This window comes from Chiloscyllium punctatum, chromosome 25 (genome assembly GCF_047496795.1).
Source record: "Chiloscyllium punctatum isolate Juve2018m chromosome 25, sChiPun1.3, whole genome shotgun sequence".
In the NCBI taxonomy this organism is placed as follows: Eukaryota; Metazoa; Chordata; class Chondrichthyes; order Orectolobiformes; family Hemiscylliidae; genus Chiloscyllium; species Chiloscyllium punctatum.
This window is the reverse complement of record NC_092763.1, coordinates 49,323,279-49,344,109: the sequence shown is the minus strand read 5'-3', so window position 1 is coordinate 49,344,109 and position 20,831 is coordinate 49,323,279. Positions and strand designations below refer to the sequence as shown.

The following is a 20,831-nucleotide window of genomic DNA, read 5'->3' as shown; positions in this document are numbered from 1 at the left end:
TAGGATCTTACGTAATGTTGGATACTGTGTTTAGATTTCAACAAGCACGTATGGTTGGAATATCAATACATATGTGAATCCCTGAAGTGACACTTTGATATGATCCAGTCTTTGGGACCCTTGGGCTACTTACCTACTATTACACAGACAGTGAAATTCAACAACCACATTACTCATGTGTGACAGGCAAAGAAAAGTGTCTTTTTGGCTTGATGGAAACTTCAAATTTGTGGTAATATCTTAACTTCCAATGATTGCAAGACAAAGCTTTGACAAAAGAAAGTGTTTTTCATCAAGTCAAAATAGTACATTTCTGACAAAGTTAGGTTTTGTGACATTGTTATAGGAAAAAAGTATTACCATTGAATACTGCCCAACATATGCATTCCAAAGCATCCTAACAATGAAACTGACGAGAAAAGGCTAACATGGCTGATTTTAAAGGCTTTAAAAGATCTATGCTGAGACCAACTGTGCCTCTTAAATGTTAATCAGTTATGACATTTAAAATAAATAATGTAATTTTGTTTGAGTCACCAACATATTCATATAATACCTTTAATATAATGAACAATGCAATTCACAAAAAAAATTACAAAAAATATGCTACTGAGCCACACATGAAAATATCTGGTCAGATGACAAAGCGTGGTCAGTGAGGTTGGTTCTAAATCACATCTTAAATGTGGTGAAATTAAGGTAGGAGGAGAGGAGTAAAAAGAATGGCTTTCCAGAACTTAAAGCCTGGACAACAAAATATTAACCATCAACATTGGCAGATCACAATCAGGGATGCTCAAAATATCAGAATTAAAAGAACACAGATATCTGAGGATTGTGGGACTGGAACAAAGTAGGGATAGGGAGGGGCAAAGCTACAAAAGGGTATGGGAATATGGATTATAATTTAAAAATTGCAAGTTTGCTTGATTGGAGTTAACGTAGTTTACTGCATTGATAGGCGAACAGAATATTCTATGTGTTAAGACAAAGGAGACAGTGCTGTGTGACCTCAACATTATGGACGATATAGTGTGGAAGACCAGCCAGGAACAACTGTTGGAATAATTAAGTCTGGTGGCAATGAAGGTATGGATGAGGTAATTTCAGCAAATAAATTAGATTACTTACAATGTGGAAACAGGCCCTTTGGTCCAAGAAGTCCACACCGCCCCGCCGAAGCGCACCCACCCATATCCCTACATTTACCCCTTACCTAACACTACGGGCAATTTAGCATGGCCAATTCACCTGACCTGCACATCTTTGGACTGTGGGAGGAAACCGGAGCACCCGGAGGAAACCCACGCAGACACGGGGAGAATGTGCAAACCCCACACAGTCAGTCGCCTGAGGTGGGAATTGAACCCAGGTCTCTGGCGCGGTGAGGCAGCAGTGCTAACCACTGTGCCACCGTGCCGCCCAAATGTCTACAAGATCAAATGTCACAGCATGGACACATTATTATGGTCACCCAATGGAAATCTGCAGACCTTCCCCCTCTCCTCCTCTTGTAATTCCCAATGAAGCAGATAGTCTAGGAAGTCCAAACACCCCCTCCCCACTTAAGGATCTTAAATGGGCAATTATTGGTGGCCTTAAGGATTAAATCTATTGTTTTAATCTCAGCCTGCTCTCAGACAGGGATCAAGACAATAATTTGGCGCGGATGTCAAAATCCATAGCTTTAATTTTCCCAATATTTAATTGAGAGAGATGTGAGATAAACAGTTTGATAATTTAATGGAGTCAGAGTTGACTGTTATCATCATACATACCAAAACTAACAGTGACTTTGGATAAGGTCACCAAGCTCACAGCATAGAAGCAGCCTCTTCAGTCTATTGTCATTGTTGGCTCTCTACATAAGTGGCTTACTAAGCAAAATGACTTGCTTTGTCTCCATAACCCTTGTAATTTCTTTTTCCTTTTCAGCTAAATCAGTAATGGTCACACTATTGAAATTTGCAAGTCAATGTATCTTAACTGGAATCAGTAGAAATCAAATCTGAAATCTTGTTGCTTTTCCTAAAAAAATGCAGTGACTTTATGCAGTGGGCAGATAGGAGAGCTTCAAAGATTTCTGAATTAATACCAGAATTAAGAGCACACATATCAGAAGTGATTGTAAAACAGGAGGAAGTAGGGACAAAGGACAAGACTATGGAAGAATGTGGAAACATTGGTTAGAATTTTAAAATCAAAAAAGTTTGCTTGCCTGGGTGCCAATGTAGTTTACTGTGGTGACAGGTGCACAGAAAATTTTATCAGTTAAGACAAAGGAGATAATATTTTGGATGACCAAGTTTGTGGAGGATACAATATGGAAGACCAGCCTGGAACAACTGTTTAGAATAATCAAGTCCATCGGTAATGAAGGCATGGATGATGACTTCAGCAGATGAGCTGAGACAGGAACAAAGTCAGGTAATGTCACAAAAGGTGGAAATAGTAGTTCTAATAATGTCTAGAATACAAGGTCAAATGTCACACCATGGACAGAATACTACAGCCACCCGATGGAAATCTGCAGACCTTCCCCAGCTAACTCTTTGGCTTGAACCAGTTTTCAAGAATGTTCATGCATCTCTAAGTCATTTAGATTTGAAGATTGTACACCAAAATAAACATTAGCATTGTTGCAAATCTTTTGCCTACCGATTTAGTTTATATTTCAACAGGTTATTAAAAGGTTAGTGTATTGCAACTTTCTATAGCATCCCATCACTCAGCATAAAAACACCTTTCTTCACCTATTGTCCATTTTTCTCCCAAAATTATACACTTACTTTTTTCCCTCAGACCTCCGATTAGGCAACTCTTGTTTACGTTCTACAATGAAAATCGCTTCTAATTACTTGATGTCCATTTAACAGGAATACGGACATCCCTATGGTGACTATCATGGTAAGCTATCCTTCCCAACTCATCTTCAGCCTTTGACTCAAAATTAACAACATCCTCCAATAAAGGATATGGGGGGAAAAAGGTGGTCATTATGCCAAACAAATTGCTTCTGTTGAGAGCCAGTACTGGCACAGTCTCAATGACCTCCTTCTGTGCTGTATGTATTCTACAGTTCTTTGATTGTGTTGCTTTTGTTACTTCACACCAGAGTCCTCTTTAAAACACTAAAATTTCATATTTCTAGAGGTCATAACTGAATTCTCCATTTTCTAGGAGCACATGTCTGAATTCCTGATCAACCAAGTCATTGCAGACTTCTAGAAGCTGCCCAAAAGCCAGCATCCAGTTGACTATGAAACAGAATCTTAAATCTCAGCTAATCATTTATCCTACCTTCTCTTCAATATACTGCAGAGTGAACCTTGCACTGGATCATTCTTCATAGCTACTGCATAGTAGATAGAATCATCTATACAAGCTTCTGCTCTGAAATCTCTCCAAGATCTAGTCCTAGTCCCCCTTTTTGTATTTTAATTTCTTAACTCTTCTTGTAATATTGGCACGACACAGCAACGTGAAACTGTATCAGGCTCCATAAATGATCTGATCATATTCTGCTTTACATCCCTAACACCTCACTCAGCCCTTCACTGTGATTTGCTATAATCGCTTGCCTAACATCAAATGCTGTATTAAAGGAAAAATTTGCTCCAACTCAGTATTGTGAAAACTAATTTTTGTTCTTAAATCAAATTGATGGTGCCTCCTTCTAATCCTGACAACCACCTGAAGTGGAACCATGTTACTTGCAACAAAAATTGTTCAAGAAACAGATCTGGCAGTATCAGTGGAAAGAAAGCAGAGTTCACATTGAATCTGTTGACTCATCAGAACTACACCTTCATACCAGAGCTTCTCCAGCTATTTCTGTTTTAATTTCAGATCTCCAACTTGTAACATCTTGTGGCTTGAATCTAACTTAAGCTTCAAACCACATATTTGCTCCATCACCAAGATTGACATTTCCAACTCTACATAATGTGGCCAAATTCCTTCATTGCATCAACTTATCCAATGAAAATCTCAATTATGTTTGCTGTCTCTTGACTCAATGCTCTAATGCCTTCCTGTCCAGCCTCTGAACACAGTTGAGCTCATTCAAACCTCTGCTGCCCAGATTGTAATTCACACGAAGTCACAACTCTTATGTAAACTAACAGTTCAACAATACTCCCAAATTTATCATCCCTGCATTTAGTTTCAAATTGCTCAACACAGTTCCCTTGCCTCTTTAACCACCTCTAACACTAAGCCTAGATCTATGCAGTCCCTCAATTCTGGCCTCTTTTGCATAAGAATAGCAATTGTTTTACTTAGCTTCCATCAGCCTAGGCCACAAGCTCTAGAATTCTCTACCCAGATCTTTCTACATTGCTACTTCTCTCCTCCAAGTTCTTAAAAAAACTAACTAGGACCAGGCATTTTGCCCTCCAGTCCTGATATCCTCTTCAATGACTTGGTGCCAAAACTTCTCAATGCCGATACACAACATGTTAAGATGCTCAAGAGTAATATTAAAGGCAACAATTAACTGCAAATGTTTATTGTTACAATTTCACCTGTTTACTGCAGAGAATTCTTTTGTTTTTTTTCCTTCTAAGGAAGCCAAATGCTGTTCCAATGCTTCAAGCAGACTGCTTGGTGCCTGTAGTGGTAATTCAGGAAAACAAATAATTAGTTTCAGTAATAGAAAGCACCGAACCCCTTTTAAGAAAATCCAAAATTTCAATCTATGACATGTAGCATCTTGGGGGCGGGACCATGGCTCAGTGGTTAGCACTGCTGCCTGAGTGCCAGGGACCCGGGTTCATTTACACATTCTCCCCGTGTCTGAGTGGGTTCCTCAGAGTGCTTCAGTTTCCTCCCACAGTCCAAAGATGTGCAGGTTAGGTGAATTGGCCATACTAAATTGCCCACAGTATTCAGGGATGAGCGTGTTAGGTGCATTGGTCAGAAGTAAGTGTAGAATAATAGGGTCAGGGGGAGTTACTTTTTGGAAGGTTGGTGTAGATTTGTTAGGCCAAATGGCCTGTTTCCACACTGTCGGGATTTGAGGATTTGTTGCCATTGATTCAGCACAAGGAATATCTGTAAGCTTACTCTAGTCTTCATGAATAAAATCTGGAAAAAGTTAGCACAATACATCACTTGCATTGAAACTGAAGAAAACGGTGGTGTTTTTTTTTGACCCATTTAAGCTCACTTCAAAAGGTTTGGCTTTCCCAGTAAAATTTAATGAACACTTGGAATGCTGCCATTTGCTGTTCCTAAAATAGTTACCTAATATTAGAAGATGAAAAATTATATTTGGAAGACAATAACCAGTAGCATTAATGAAATCTAACAAATGCAGTAACCTGGGTTAATAAATAAAATACTATTTCTCCAATAAACAAGGTGAAGCTCTAACAGCAACTGTTTCCCTGTTACTCCTGTTGAATAAATTCCCCCAACTAAATAGTATTAAACACTATTTATTAACATAAATAGTATAGTACTTAAAGAAGTACTATATCTAACAAAACCTTAAGCAGCACAATTATGAAAATGGTTTTTGAGTTTTTCATCTAAGTGATTATTAAATACAAGATGTGTAAAATGATAACTATGGACAGCCTTATACTAAATTTTTATCTTAAAATGGGTTTAGGAAAAATGAACTGCACATTAACTATTTAACATTGGAGACTTGACTTTTAGCTTGTTGACCATAGATACCTTTGTGCGTATAGGTGTAATTTTCACAAGGATGTATGGCATTTCACAGCACTGAATGAAAAAAAAAAGTCAGCCTGGTAGTTGCATCACTGTTAAGCCTTGGAAAAGTGACAGGCTATGGATACAAAGTAATTCTCCAATCTCAGTTGCACCAACATGGGAAAGATAGAGCAGAAGCCAGAAAGTTGAGGAAAGTGAAGTGAACCACCCAAAATACTTGGCTAAAGACAAAGAAGAAAATAACTTAGATGCTCAAGAATGAAAAAAAAAAGATGAACTACAATCTGGAAAACTAATAAGTGTGTCAAGTAATATTAGACTAGTCATTTTAGGAAGTGTCAAATACATCAAATAAAAATACCTTAATTTCACAAATTGGAGTTCAAAGGTGGTCCCAAAACTTTATATTAGTCATTTACTATAATCAGAATGCAGGTTTGGTCAAAATATGCTTTTAAGTCCTTTTCTCCTTGCATTCCCACTACCACAAAATTGCAAAATAAAAATTCACATACCTTCTCACATGAAACAATGTAAGAATTCTTTAGGATACTAAACTGATTTAAACCTGTAATTAGTATTTTACAAACAATACGGTTACATCATTGGGCTGACATCTTCAACTGGAAGAATATAATCTAATTACAAGTTCTTTGGAAGCAGGTTAATCATTTTGACTAATTGTGACTAAATTATGATGAAATGTGACTCAATTGAACCATTCTGCAAAGTAGATTTTTAAAAAAGTCTTTAGCTCTTGCCGCAGTAGGAATGCATGGCAATGTAGCAGTTGACGGTAACAGATTGAAATTCTCACCATTTCAGCAGTAATTAAATAGTGGGGGCTTTGGAGGGGGGGTTGGCATGAAATCATCGCGGCCTTGTGTGGTAAGCTTGAATTCAAAAGCTTAATACAAACTATTTCAATGCTCAAGATGCAACTAGCATCATTTTATGTAGTAAATGCTCTAGAATAGGTTTACTTTTCTTACAGAAAACATGCAGGTTGGGTATAGACAAGTATCAAATATGTAGCATTCAAATAATACAGTAAGCAAGCTATTGTAGTTTTAGGTAACCAACAATTCTAATTCAATTTATATCCTAGATCAATAAGTTTTACAACTAGCACCCCTACCCCATAATCTATTTTAACATAGCTCCATTTCATATTGTAAATCAGCTTCCATAGAAACACAATCAGGACTTTTAAAATAAAAACAGTTCAGGAGGTACTTATACTCTGGGAAAAAAAGGGTGTAGTAAAAACAGTGAATGTCTTGCTCACTGTTAATGCATGCAGTTTTGGAGTACAGATGAAACAACTGCCTTCAATGCAAAGACGACAAGCTGGTTTTTATAAAGGGAATAAAATTTAGAACAATCTTTCCCTACTAATGCCAAGATATTTTCACAAAGTCAGTTGTGATCCTCTGACATCTTTCCATAGGCTCATTTATGAGATTGTCTGGTTATCGATTGCTAGAAATAGTTGGTCATCATGAGACCAGCTATTGCTGAATCGGATTCATCCAAATGTACACTTCCAAACAAGGATGACCAACTAGCAATTTAGCAGAATCAATGGTGAATATTACCTCTCAAAAATCTAGCCAAGCTTGACCAATCTATTTCAAGTTATCACAACTTGAAATTGTCACCCTTTGACTTGTACAGAGCAACACTCCAAACAAAGCAATTATGTGTAAGGCATATGAATCAAGCTAAATTTTGAATCATAACGTGTACTCTTAAATACATCTCAATGCTTTACACCTAGGAAATTGGGACTTATTGCCACTCTTCTACTCTAACCTAATGTCATTGTTGGGACATTAAAACGGTTATCTTCAGCTTGCCATTTCTCCAATAATGGAAAAACACATGATGCAAATTTTACATTGCCTATTACTAACTCCTGTGCTGATTTGTTTTGACTGATGCACAATGAACATCACTCATTATCTTGTTTTAAGAATCAAGATAGAACTTGATTTTTTGGATAAAGAACAGAATGTCTTTATGTTAGAAATCAGATCTCATGCACATTATGATTTGGCCCACCTACATGAGTCAATGGTGCTAAAGTTTTCAGACATTTTACTAAATATTTTGACCTGTTCAACCAGCAGCACACCTTGGACATTCTTGCCTTAACACAGAACTTTTATTTAAATCTCACTCAACTAACAATCACGTATTCTGATTGTAAGTACAGGAGGGAATAATCAAACATTCGAGATGAATGCAACATTATAAGAGTAACAATGCATATTCAATTCAGATGCTCTTTGGGCATTGCAGAAAATATTAAGCTGTCTGAGTTCAGTGTGCATTATTACCATTGCTTCCATCAAATCATTCTAAACCAGCATTCAGCAGGTTAATCTAGATCATGAAAATAAACAAATTCAAATACATTGATGAAGTTCCCTTCAAATCACATGGCAAAGGCTTGGCACTACTTCATACAATGCAATGTATACAGGCACAAAGCAGAGTTCACATAAAATATACATGTATAAATCATGTATACACAGAGACTCATGCACTCTGTAGGAAAGAAACTTAAAACCTCAGGAGCTGGGAAATGGACAAAGCTAAATGATATGTACACTGACCTGAGTAAGATCTGGAATGTCACCCTGATCAATTCCAACTTGCTGTGTCAACAAAGAAAAAGTTCACATTACTTCATGCAGTGGCAAGTAAATAAAAAAAACGGAAAGTGATTGCATGCTTACAGAATGTTTCATATACAGGAAAGAGAGGGGAAGTGGTGGGTTTGGGAGAAAGACTGCAGGCAAGCATAAATGCATATTCACCTCTGCAGTTTTGAGAAATTCAGATAGCTTGGTCATTCTAGCCAGAAATTTTTTGTAGATGTCTAAGGCTTCTTTGCACTGATTTTTCTTCATATCAAAGTATTTCTCTGGAAGAAAGCAAACAAGATTTTAGTACATTTTTTCAAAATTATTGAAAAACATTTAAAATGCATTTAAGAATTTTCCATACCTGCTACTGTATTTGTTTTTAAAGCTGCTGTGGTCAGAGCCATTGCAATGCATGAAAACAGGAAATAAAATGAACCTAATTATATGCAATGTTTCTGTCAACATTGAGAAAAATGCCCACTATAAGCATTCCAAAAATATAAATGGCATAATTTCTTCAGATTAAAACTTGATTTCTGAACTTTTCCTGATGGCTTTTATTTACACAACAGATGGCAAATGACTCAATTTTGAAGATATTCAATACTACTGAAATAGTTTGAGCAGAACTTCCAAGCTCATTATAAAAATCTTAAGATGAATCACTCTCCCTTTACCTACTCACTAAGTGATACACATTTTTATTTGACCCTGGTTCTAGCCAATTTAACATGGTTGTTCTTTTTCAAAATGGTTACACGAAGTAACTTGCGTAATGTTGTCATTCAAAATAAGAATATTAAGAGTACAGCATATAAGTGCAATAGCTATTAGTATCATGTCTTTCCTTCCTTGACATGTAATACTCAACTTTGCTCGGTGACTACTTAAAATACCAGTGGTTTGAAGCTTAAAATAAGTTGCTGTATACTATGAATCAAAGTAACAAAGGATCATCTCTGTTGGGTTATGTCTCATGGCTAACATGCCTCAGAGTCATGCTCACAATATCACTATCACATCACATGACGACATGACCAGAGGGTATAAAAAGGGCTCACTCCATCTTACCTCAGATTACTACTTGAAACAAGACATTCTAGTGGAACAATACTCATCTCAGAATTAGAATGGTTATGGCACAGAAGGAAGCCATTCAGCCATGATTTTGATATAGTGCCAGTCTCCTGCCTTTTCCCCCCGATCTTTGCACACCATTTCCATCCAAATACTTTCAAATGCCTCAACTAAATCTGCCACCACCACATTTCCAGGTAATGCAATTCATACCCTAACCAGTTGCTGTATCTAAAAAATCTTACATTACTCTTGCTTCCACTGTACATCACTTTAAATCAACGCCTTGTTCAAATTTTCTTTTACAAGTGGGAGCAGCTCTTCTTTACTGTCCAGTTTGTTGATTTCAAAAAACCTCCGACTTCTCTCAGCCTTCTTCTCTCAAAGAAGAATACCCCCAACTTCAACTTATCCTCAAATTGAGTTTTCCATTCCTGGAACCATTCTTGTAAATCACTTCCACATCCTCCATTGCATTTGCATCTTTCCTATGATGTGGCACCCATAACCATACTTAATTCTCCATCTCAAGTCCAATATATACCTTGTGCAAGGAGATGTTGAACTTGTACTTTACGCTCTCTAATAAAGTCAAGAATACCATACACTTTAGAAATTTCTTCCAACACCTGCCCTGTCACCTTTAAATGATCTGCACACATACACCGGTCCCCCTGCTCCTGCAACTTTTAGAATTATACCTCCTATTTATGGTTGTCTTTCCATGTTCTTCCAACCAAAGTGCATTGCTCAATACTTCTGTATTGAGCCTCATTGGTCACCTGCCTGCCCTATCCACAAATATGCTAATTTCCTTTTAGACTTCCACATAGCCCTCCAAGTTTACAACTAAGTTTAGCGTCATCCATTGCAACCTAATAGCTTAATATTAGCCTAGACACACGTGTACATAATATCTGAATTATTTAATACCATGACACACAGTACCAGTGTCTTATGTCAGAGGACTTTATCCTGCTATAGTAATCCTTATGTTTAAAAAAATTCTGCTAGAGGCAAAGTCACTAACCTGCACAGGACTTAAACTGATTTTACTGCTAGTGAAAAGATACCAAGTATGAGCACACAGTCATCTTCACCTAAAGGCTTTACTCCACTCAACATTGAAAACTTTGGACATCTGACACCAAATAATTATACAGATATTTGATGTAGTAGAAACAAAAAGAAAGTGCTGGAGAAAGCCAGGTTTAGCAGCATCTGTGAAGAGCTAAAGTTAACAGAGTTGAATCTGACTTCTTCAGAATGCAGAAAAATTACAAGCAAGCATAGGCTATTTGGCCCTTCAAACCTGCTATGCATTTGGTAAGATAGTGACTTCTGCTTTGGCCTCTATTCCATTTTAATTGTCATCGTCTAACCCCTGGCTTCACCGTTGACTAAAAACATTAACTCAGCTTTGAGCAGTTCAATGACTCTAACTCCACTTATCTCTGGATAAAATAATTCCCAAGACCAGTGTGGGAAAATTGGCACTTGGATAGCATCCATTTCTGCCTTATTGGAATTTTCTTTAAAGAAAATTACACCATACAACTCACTTCTGGAAAATTAATACTGATCAGTGTCTTGCTTGATTATTTTTGCGCACTGTTAGTTAAATGCAAATATCCTCTTCTCCCCCTCCATAAATTTTGCAATTTTCTTGGCCAGTACCCGATCTTCAGCTCATTACAGTTTATAATTCTTACATAAAATCTCACTAGCTTTTTGTTTATTCTTGGGATGTGGACTTAGTTGGGTGTGCCAGCCTTTATTGCCCATCTCAAGTTATCCTTGAGGTGGCAATGTTGAGCTGCCTCCTTTAATCGCTGCAGTCCATTTGGCGTGGGAATTCCAAGAATTTTACCGAGTGATGGAAACATACCACTGTGTATTCACTAAGTCAGGGAATTTCCCAATTGTGCAACTCTTAATAGCAGTTATTTGTCCCACTTCGCTTCCAAGAACCTGAATTAGACAATGCCTCTTTCCTTATTCCCTTAGAAACATTGGTGCAAGAAATAATCTTGGATGCATTCTAAATAGCATTTGCAACTTTAGCCCCACATATTCTCTTGGTATCAGTCTACTTTAGATTATTTAAAAGGAACTTGCGGCATTGTTCCATTTTTACACGTCTCTAAACTACCAGCCGCCAAAAGCTTCCATTGCCAGTTAATAAAGGATGATCATGGTAAGGGGATGTTGATCAAGAATTGGGACTGTTTGCAAAACAGTGTAACAAAATAAAATGTAGTAATAAAATTACTAAGTAACATTTTTTTCCATGACTCTAGCTTTCAGTGCCATGTTTAAAAATTGTAAAAATGAAGCTGAGGAAAGTTCTTTGGTGTAAGACCAACTACTAGGTCAACTTCCCGATGTTGCATTATCTCAAAGCATACTTTCCACTAAAACACACCAGAGTTCAACCAGAGTTTCTATGATACTTGCCCACAAACAAGCAATGCCAAACCTCTAGTCTTTTTAAGGTGCTGGCAGAGGCTATATTCACTACCATTCTTTTAAAATTTATTTGAAAAAGTTTTTAAATCTACTAGCTTTCCAAGTAGATTACTAAAATAAAGTGTTAACAATTACACCCATTTCATGTTGCAGGAGAGAATAAAGTTGCTAGACATATTTAGGCAAGGAGAACGCAGGGACAATTTTCCACAGGTCGCTTGAAGACCAAAAGAAACATCTATTCCATTTAAGCTACAGTTAGGAACCTGTCCTTAGCAAGGTAATGGATGATGGATATTAAAAACTATTATGAATAAATTGAAGACACTATATAGAATCACTAGTGTGGAAGTAGACCATTTGGCTCAACAAGTCTACACCAACTCTCCGAAGAGCACCCCACCTAGACTCTACTGCCTACCCTATCCCTGTTACCTGCATTTCCCATGGCTAAATCAAACTAACTTACACATCCCTGGACATTATGGGCAATTTAGTATGGCCAATCCATCTAATCTGCACATCATTGGACTGTGTGAGGAAACCAGAGCACCCGGAGGAAACTCCGCACACAGTTGCCCAAGGCTGGAATTGAACCCAGGTCCCTGGTACTAAGAGACAGTAGTGTCAACCACTGAGCCACCCCAAAATTTCTATTCTACTTAAGATCAACCTGCATTCCATTGACTCCAAGTGAATGTTGTCTTTCTGTTACAAAAATGACGGGTTGCACCTGAACCAGAAGGGCACCAATATCCTGGGGGGTAGGTGTGCTAGCACTCTTCGGTGGGGGGGGGGGGGGGGGGGGTTAAACTAATTTGGCAGGGGGATGGGATCCGGACTTGTAGTCCAGCAAGTAAGCTAGCTGTGTGTCAGGATGCCCAAGACTGTAGGGAGGCTGTGGAGAAGGTAGGGACTACTTGCGGACACAAATGGGCTCAAGTGCGTATACTTCAACGCAAGGAGTATCAGAAATAAGGTGGGTGAACTTAAGGCGTGGATCAGTACCTGGGACTACGATGTTGTGGCCATCACGGAAACATGGATAGATGAGGGACAGGAATGGCTGTTGGAGGTTCCTGGTTACAGATGTTTCAGTAAGATTAGGGAGGGTGGTAAAAAAGGAGGGGGGTGGCATTGCTAATTAGAAATGGTATAACGGCTGCAGAAAGGAAGTTTGAGGGGGATCTGCCTCTGGAGGTAGTATGGGCTGAAGTCAGAAATAGGAAAGGTGCAGTCACCTTGTTGGGTGTTTATTATAGGCCCCCCAATAGCAGCAGAGATGTGGAGAAACAGATTGGGAAACAGATTTTGGAAAGGTGCAGAAGTCACAGGGTCGTAGTCATGGGCGACTTCAACTTCCCAAATATTGATTGGAAGCTCTTTAGATCAAGTAGATTGGATGGGGCGGTGTTTGTGCAGTGTGTCCAGGAAGCTTTTCTAACACAGTATGTAGAGTGTCCAACCAGAGGGGAGGCCATATGGGATTTGGTACTTGGTAATGAACCGGGACAAGTGGTGGGCTTGTTAGTGGGTGAACATTTTGGTGATGGTGACCACAATTCTGTGACTTTCACCTTGGTTATGGAGAGAGATAGGTGCGCACAACAAGGTAGATTTTACAATTGGGGGAAGGGAAATTACAATGCTGTAAGACAGGATTTGAGGAGCATACGTTGGGAGCATAGGCTGTCAGGGAAGGATGTGGTGGAAATGTGGAACTTTTTCAAGGAGCAGATACGACGTGTCCTTGATGTGTATGTACCTATCAGGCAGGAAAGAAATGGTCGTGTGAGGGAGCCTTGGTTGACGAGGGAGGTTGAATGTCTAGTAATGAGGAAGAAGGAGGCTTACATAAGGTTGAGGAAACAGGGTTCAGACAGAGCAGTGGAGGGATACAGGATAGCCAGAAGGGACCTGAAGAAAAGGATTAGGAGAGCTAAGAGAGGGCATGAAAAATCCTTGGCGGATAGGATCAAGGATAACCCCAAAGCATTTTATGCCTATGTGAGAAACCTGAGAATGACGAGAACGAGGGTAGGTCCGATCAAGGACAGTAGTGGGAGACTGTGTATTGAGTCGGAAGAGATAGGAGAGGTCTTGAACAAGTACTTCTCTTCAGTATTTACGAACGAGAGGGACCGTATTGTTGAAGAGGAGAGTGTGAAACGGACTGTTAAGCTAGAAGAGATACCTGTTAGGAAGGAAGATGTGTTGGACATTTTGAACAACTTGAGGATAGACAAGTCCCCCGGGCCTGACGGGATATATCCTAGGATTATGTGGGAAGCAAGAGACGAAATTGCAGTACCGTTGGCAATGATCTTCTCGTCTTCATTGGCAACTGGGGTGGTACCAGGGAACTGGAGAGTAGCGAATGTTGTGCCCCTGTTCAAAAAAGGGAATAGGGATAACCCCGGGAATTACAGGCCAGTTAGTCTTACTTCTGTGGTAGGCAAAGTAATGGAAAGGGTACAGAGGGATAGGATTTACGAGTATCTGGAAAGACACTGCTTGATTAGGGACAGCCAGCACGGATTTGTGAAGGGTAGGTCTTGCCTTACAAGTCTTATTGAATTCTTCGAGGAGGTGACCAAGCATGTGGATGAGGGTAGAGCAGTGGATGTCGTGTACATGGATTTTAGTAAGGCATTTGATAAGGTTCCCCATGGTAGGCTTATGCGGAAAGTCAGGAGGCATGGGATAGAGGGAAATTTGGTCAATTGGATAGAAAACTGGCTAACCGGTCGAAGGCAGAGAGTGGTGGTAGATGGTAAATATTCAGCCTGGAGCCCAGTTACAAGTGGAGTTCTGCAGGGTTCAGTTCTGGGTCCTCTGCTGTTTGTAATTTTTATTAATGACTTAGATGAGGGAGACGAAGGGTGGGTCAGTAAATTTGCAGATGATACGAAGATAGGTGGAGTTGTGGACGGTGAGGAGGGCTGTTGTCGGCTGCAGAGGGACTTAGATATGATGCAGAGCTGGGCTGAGGAGTGGCAGATGGAGTTCAACCTTGTCAAGTGTGAGGTTGTCCATTTTGGAAGAACAAATAAGAATGCGGAATACAGGGTTAATGGTAGGCTTCTTAGTCAGGTGGAGGAACAGAGGGATCTTGGGGTCTATGTACATAGATCTTTGAAGGTTGCCACTCAGGTGGATAGAGTTTGTAAGAAGGCCTATGGAGTATTATCGTTCATTAGCAGAGGGATTGAATTCAAGAGTCGTGAAGTGATGTTGCAGCTGTACAGGACTTTGGTTAGGCCACAGTTGGAGTACTGTGTGCAGTCTGGTCGCCTCACTTTAGGAAAGATGTGGAAGCTTTGGAGAGGGTGCAGAGAAGATTTACCAGGATGTTGCCTGGAATGGAGAGTAGGTCGTACGAGGATAGGTTGAGAGTTGTCGGCCTTTACTCGTTGGAACGGCGAAGGATGAGGGGTGACTTGATAGAGGTTTATAAGATGATCAGAGGAATAGATAGAGTAGACAGTCAGAAACTTTTTCCCCGGGTACAACAGAGTGTTACAAGGGGACATAAATTTAAGGTGAAGGGTGGAAGGTATAGGGGAGATGTCAGGGGTGGGTTCTTTACCCAGAGAGTAGTGGGGGCATGGAATGCGCTGCCCGTGGGAGTGGTAGAGTCAGAATCATTGGCGACCTTTAAGCGGCATTTGGATAGGTACATGGATGGGTGCTTAATCTAGGTTAGAAGTTCGGCACAACATCGTGGGCCGAAGGGCCTGTTCTGTGCTGTATTGTTCTATGTTCTATGTTCTTTCCACTGTGGCGTGCCATATGTTGCAGACAAATATAAATGAATATTATGGCTACAAGCTAATCTGTTTTAACACTATTCATTTTAAGCCAGACATGCTTTTTGCAACTTCAGAGATTTAATCAGGTATGCATTGCTCAGCTGTATTTAAGTCGGTATGTATTTTTAAAGCCCTAATGTATAATTGTGGCTCCGAAGGATAATTCAGTAGTTTTATTTTTAAAAACTAAAATTTTCAAACTTGTACATTTCTAGATCCACAAAGTGGTTTGTGACTGCATTAAAAATTCTTAAAAACATCTAAAGCTTCATGGAATGTGTTTGTTTTCAATTCAAAACAAAATTTACCTTTGCAGGGAAGCAAGTAGGAAAACTTTATGCAAGGTTTTATTTACCTGAAATTAAATCTTCCATTTAAATATTGTAGTTGTACATTAATGTAAGCAGAATAATACACAGACTTCAATCAAGAATACTAGTTTTGACTGCAAACAGCAGAAAGAATCAGGTTTTCATTAACAAGATAAGCAGCATTCTCATCTTCATATATAAAATATGATAGTGTACAAAAACTAATCTTAACTAAATACACATCAAAAAAGAATTTCATAGTCAGACTGGTGATCATTTAAAATGAATTTGTTTTTAGTTTGGACAACTAATTCTTCAGAAAGACAAATGGCAAATTGTGTATTTACCCAGACCAGTTCCCAAGACTTGAACTTTATAACTTCTCTTCCTGAAGACAATGTGATATAAAAGAAAATAGCAAGAGTTTCTACAAATATTTAAATTAGGAAAAGAAATTAAAGCGAATGTGTAAAAAAAAATGCAGTGTTGAGAGTTGAGTGTTGAAGGAATCTTGATCTCAATCTAAATTTGCTTGTATTTAACATTTAAGAATTAACTGAAATTTACAGTTTAAATTCAAGGGCCTAAACAGGAATATACAAACTCTCTGCTGTGTAACAGCTGCCAAATCAAGGAGACTTGTCCTAACAGTTGCTTGCTGCAAAGGAGGTTCAACTAACATTTTAGTTTTATAATATAGAATTAAGACTGAATGGAGTGCTAGACATTTAGAAAGGTGAAGTAATTTGGTGAGGAGAAAGAGGTACTCCTTAGCTTTTCCTAATCTTGTAGGAATCTGTTCAGACTTTTAAATAAATATTCAACTTATAAGCAGTAAAGCAGAAGTTGATTGGTGAGTATGGGTGAGTAATACTAATTTCTACTCTAATCTCCAGTTTATAATAAGTAGCTCAAAAGTAAATTTTAAAGTATGGCAGTATCAATCATATGAACACCTAATCTGGGGTACGTGCAATATTGTGAACACTAAGTACAAGTCAAGCAAGTGCATAATTGTCAACAGATGCAGAAATTCAGGCCCCGGGTTTCAGAGCAGATGCTGGAGTCATTTTGGGATGTACAGGGGCAGAGGAATACATCAATAGTATTTAGGGCAGTTGTCACAAAGATAGCAGCATCCAGGCAAATAAAGCACGGGTGACTAACAAGTAAACCAGACTGGTGGTGGAGTCTCCCAAAACCATGTTATTTGCCAAATCAGTTTTCCATCTAGACACTGCATAGGTCAACTGTTCCTCAGAGGAACACTGTGCAAACCGAGCCTGTGACATCACAGGTGGCTCACCAGCAGCGGAGGGAAGACAGACAACTGGTATTGCAGTAGCAACAGAGGTTTCATTTGTTAGGGAATAAAAAATATGCATTTCTGCAGGTGTAGATGTGAAGAAGGAATACCACGTACATAAAATACTGAGACACTCACTTAGCAGCAGAAGAGAGGATAGTAAGTTAGAGATGGAATTGGAATAAGGGATAAATACAAGCCAAAATCAGGGTTACATTGTATGTGAATACATGGATTATAGTAAATAAAGTTAACAAGCTGCAGGTACAGATTGCTGTAACAACGATTTAGTTCAAGCAACAAGACTGGAGTGCTGGGGAAAAAAATAATAAGCACTACTACAGTTAGGCAGTAGGGTGGGGCAAAAAACAAAAAAAAAACAGGAGATTTCACACAGCATTGCCTTTTGTGAAGGGCACTGCTTGTCACTGGCCAAAGAAAAAAAAAGAAAACAACATGGCTTGATGTTAAATATTCCTCAATAGAAATGTGTGCAAGAAAGATAGGAAAAAGAAGAAAGGAGCACAGATGGCAATATGGCTAAGATGATCATTGGAGAGAATAACATACCACAGTGCTCAAGACCAGCTTTAAGTTGGCTACAACTGAGGGACAAAAAGTGCAATTACATTGAGAGGCTTGTTTTACCAGCCAACCACCAGTGGCTATTAAGAAGAAAAACAACAAGGTGCAAACATTTTGAATAACTATAGAGGAGAATTTTAATTACCCAACTATCCACTAGAATAATGATTGTGCAGAAGGCAGAGAGTGGCAAGTGCGCGCAGATTGTATTCAGGAGAACTTTCTATAGTAGATCTCTGGCCCGACACCTTTAGGAAGCATGGTAGCTCAGTGGTTAGCAGTGCTGCCTCACAGTACCAGAGACCCAGGTTCAATTCCCACCTCGGGCTACTGTGTGGAGTTTGCACATTCTCCCAGTGTCTGGTTTCTTCTGGGTGTTCCAGTTTCCTATCACAATCCAAGGATGTGCAGGTCAGTGAACTGGCCATACTAAATTGCCTAGTGTTAAGTGCATTAGTCAGAGGGAAATAGGTCTGTGTGGGTTACCATACTACAGGGAATCTAATCTAAACAAAGGAGACACTACCAGACATGGTTCTTGAGAAAGTGAGCCAAGCAGATCAAATGCCAGTGGAAACAAAACATTTAGGGGAGAGTGATCATTGTATAAAACAAAGTTCAAAACAGTGGAAAAGAACAATCCAGAACAAGAATTGGGGGAGTGCCGACTTCAACATCAGATAAAATGGAGCTGAGCCAAATAAACCGCAGCTAAAGACTGGCAGGAAAATTATAGCTAAACAACAGGCTGCCTCAAGACATGGTTCAGGTATGGTCAAGTTATATTCCCTCAAAAAGGAACTTGAGGGCAAGTAAATCCAAAGCTGCATGAAAAAAAATACCAATTAAGATATTAAGTGGGGGCAGCACGATGGCTCAGTGGTTAGCACTGCTGCTTTGCAGAACCAGGGACCAGAGTTCAATTCCAGCCTCGGGCGACTGTCTGCGTGGAGTTTGCACGTTCTCCTAGTGTCCGTGTGGCTTTCCTCCAGGTGCTCCGGGTTCCTACCGCACTCCAAAGATGTGCAGGTCAGGTGAATTGGCTATGCTAAATTGCCCATAGTGATAGGTGCACGAGTAGGGGAAATGGGTCTGGGTGGGTTGCTCTTTGGAGGCTCGGTGTGGATTTGCTGGGCCAAAGGGCCGGTTTCCACACTGTAGGTAATCTACTCAATAAGAAGAAAAAGGTATGCTCATGATGTGTTAAGTAGAAAATATAATGGAGAATCAAGCCGAATACGAAAGTGTTCAGAAAGATGTAAAACAAATGAGATGAAAAGGGATCATGAGGAGAGACTGGAAGCTAACAAAAGTGAACGCCAAGGTTTTTTTTTAAAAGCAGGCATAAAAGTAGTATGAATGTGATAAAAAAGGAGAAGCAGAGCCAATTAAGGACCAAAAGGAGGTTTACACAGAAGCAGAGGCATGGCTGAGATATTGAATGAATATCTGCCTAGGAAGCAGATATTATGCAGGCAATGGTGACAGAGGAGGAAATTTAGTCACTAGAAGGGGTCAAAAATTTATGAAAAATGGTGGTGGTATTGGCTGGACCGTCTGTACTTAAACTCAGCAAGACACTGGTACCAGGACTGAAAAAAATCCATCTAAGGATGAAGGAAGAGAGTGGAAATTACAGACACCAGCCATAACTTTTCCCATCTTCTTTAGACTCTGAAATGATGCCAGAGGACTGGAGAATAGTAAACGGTATACGCTCGTTTAAAAAAGTGGAGGACAAGTCCAGTAGTTACAGGTCAATTTTTCTTCAGTGGTAGGGAAAATATTTAGAAATCAATTATTCTGGACAGATTTACTCACATGACCAAAATTAGATTAAAGATAGTCAGCATAGTAGTAAGAGAAAATCAGGTTTAAATTACAATTGTTTAGAAAAGGTAGGTGCTGAGGAGGATGATGCTGCGATGTAGTGTACATTGGACTTCCAAAAAGGTGTTTGATTCAGTGTCAAACAACAGACGACTTGTGAACAAAGTCAGTTTGTGGAATAAAAGGGATGCTACCTACATGGATATAAAATACACTGAATGATAGAAAACACAAAAAATTATTGAATGGTTTGCAGGCTGGAAGAAGGTCTGCTGTGGAGTTCCTAGAGGTGGGTGCTGGGATCCTTTTTCCAGATGTATATTAAGGAGCTAGCCCTTGGTGCAAAGGGTATAACTTCCAAATCTGTGGATGATGCAAAATTTGGAAGCATTGTAAATTTGAGGAGGACAGTACAAAACCACAAAAAGGGCATTTGACAAGTTGGAGTGGAAAGATAGTGGCAGATATGTTCAATGCCAAGAAGTGTAAAGTGATACCTGTTTGTGGAAGAACCATGGAGAGACAAAGATGAGAAGTATTACTCAAAAGCATGTGCAGGAGCCGAGATCTGTGTATACATACATGAATTGTTATTAAAAAAGGTGGCAGATGGAGTTTAATTTACATAAATGCAGAGTTGCATTTTGGTAAGGCAAATCAGGGCAGGACTTGTACACTTAAAGGGTAGGGTCGTGGGGAGAGTTGCCAAACAAAGACTGTGGGTGCAGCTTCATAGTTCCTTGAAGGTGAAGTTGTATGTCGACAAGGTTGTAAAGGTGGTGTTTGATATGCTGTCAGTTTTTGTCAGTGCATTGAGTATAAGAGTTAGGAAGTAATGTTGCAGAAGTACAGGACATTGGTTAGGCCACTTTTGGAATACTGCATTCAATTCTAGTCTCCTTGCTATGGAAGGATGTTGTGAAACTTGAAAAGGGATCAGAAAAGATTTACAAAAAAGAATGCTGCTAGGGTTGAAGGATTTGAGCTATAGAGAGGGGCTGGGGCAATTTTCCCTGGAGCGGAGGTGAAGTGGTGACCTTAGAAGTTTATAAAATAATGACGGGCATGGATAGGGTGAGCAGCAGCCATGGTTTTATTCCCA

The 20,831-nt window shown here is 39.3% G+C and overlaps 1 protein-coding gene across 6 annotated transcripts in view; it reads right to left on the bottom strand.

The window, feature by feature from the left end:
- The window catches only part of LOC140495924 (phosphatidylinositol-binding clathrin assembly protein-like), a 166,028-nt gene that overhangs the window by 86,728 nt on the left and 58,469 nt on the right, over positions 1 to 20,831 (bottom strand). For 3 of the 6 annotated variants that reach the window (XM_072595222.1, XM_072595227.1, XM_072595225.1), the window contains exons 7-10: positions 8,701 to 8,727; positions 8,511 to 8,617; positions 8,307 to 8,348; positions 4,527 to 4,612 (exon numbers count right to left, since the gene is read on the bottom strand). In XM_072595222.1, coding sequence (XP_072451323.1) covers positions 4,527 to 4,612; positions 8,307 to 8,348; positions 8,511 to 8,617; positions 8,701 to 8,727 — 262 coding nt within the window. The remainder of the gene's footprint in view (positions 1 to 4,526; positions 4,613 to 8,306; positions 8,349 to 8,510; positions 8,618 to 8,700; positions 8,728 to 20,831) is intronic. The other 3 variants (XM_072595224.1, XM_072595226.1, XM_072595223.1) reach the window with 2 other exon arrangements.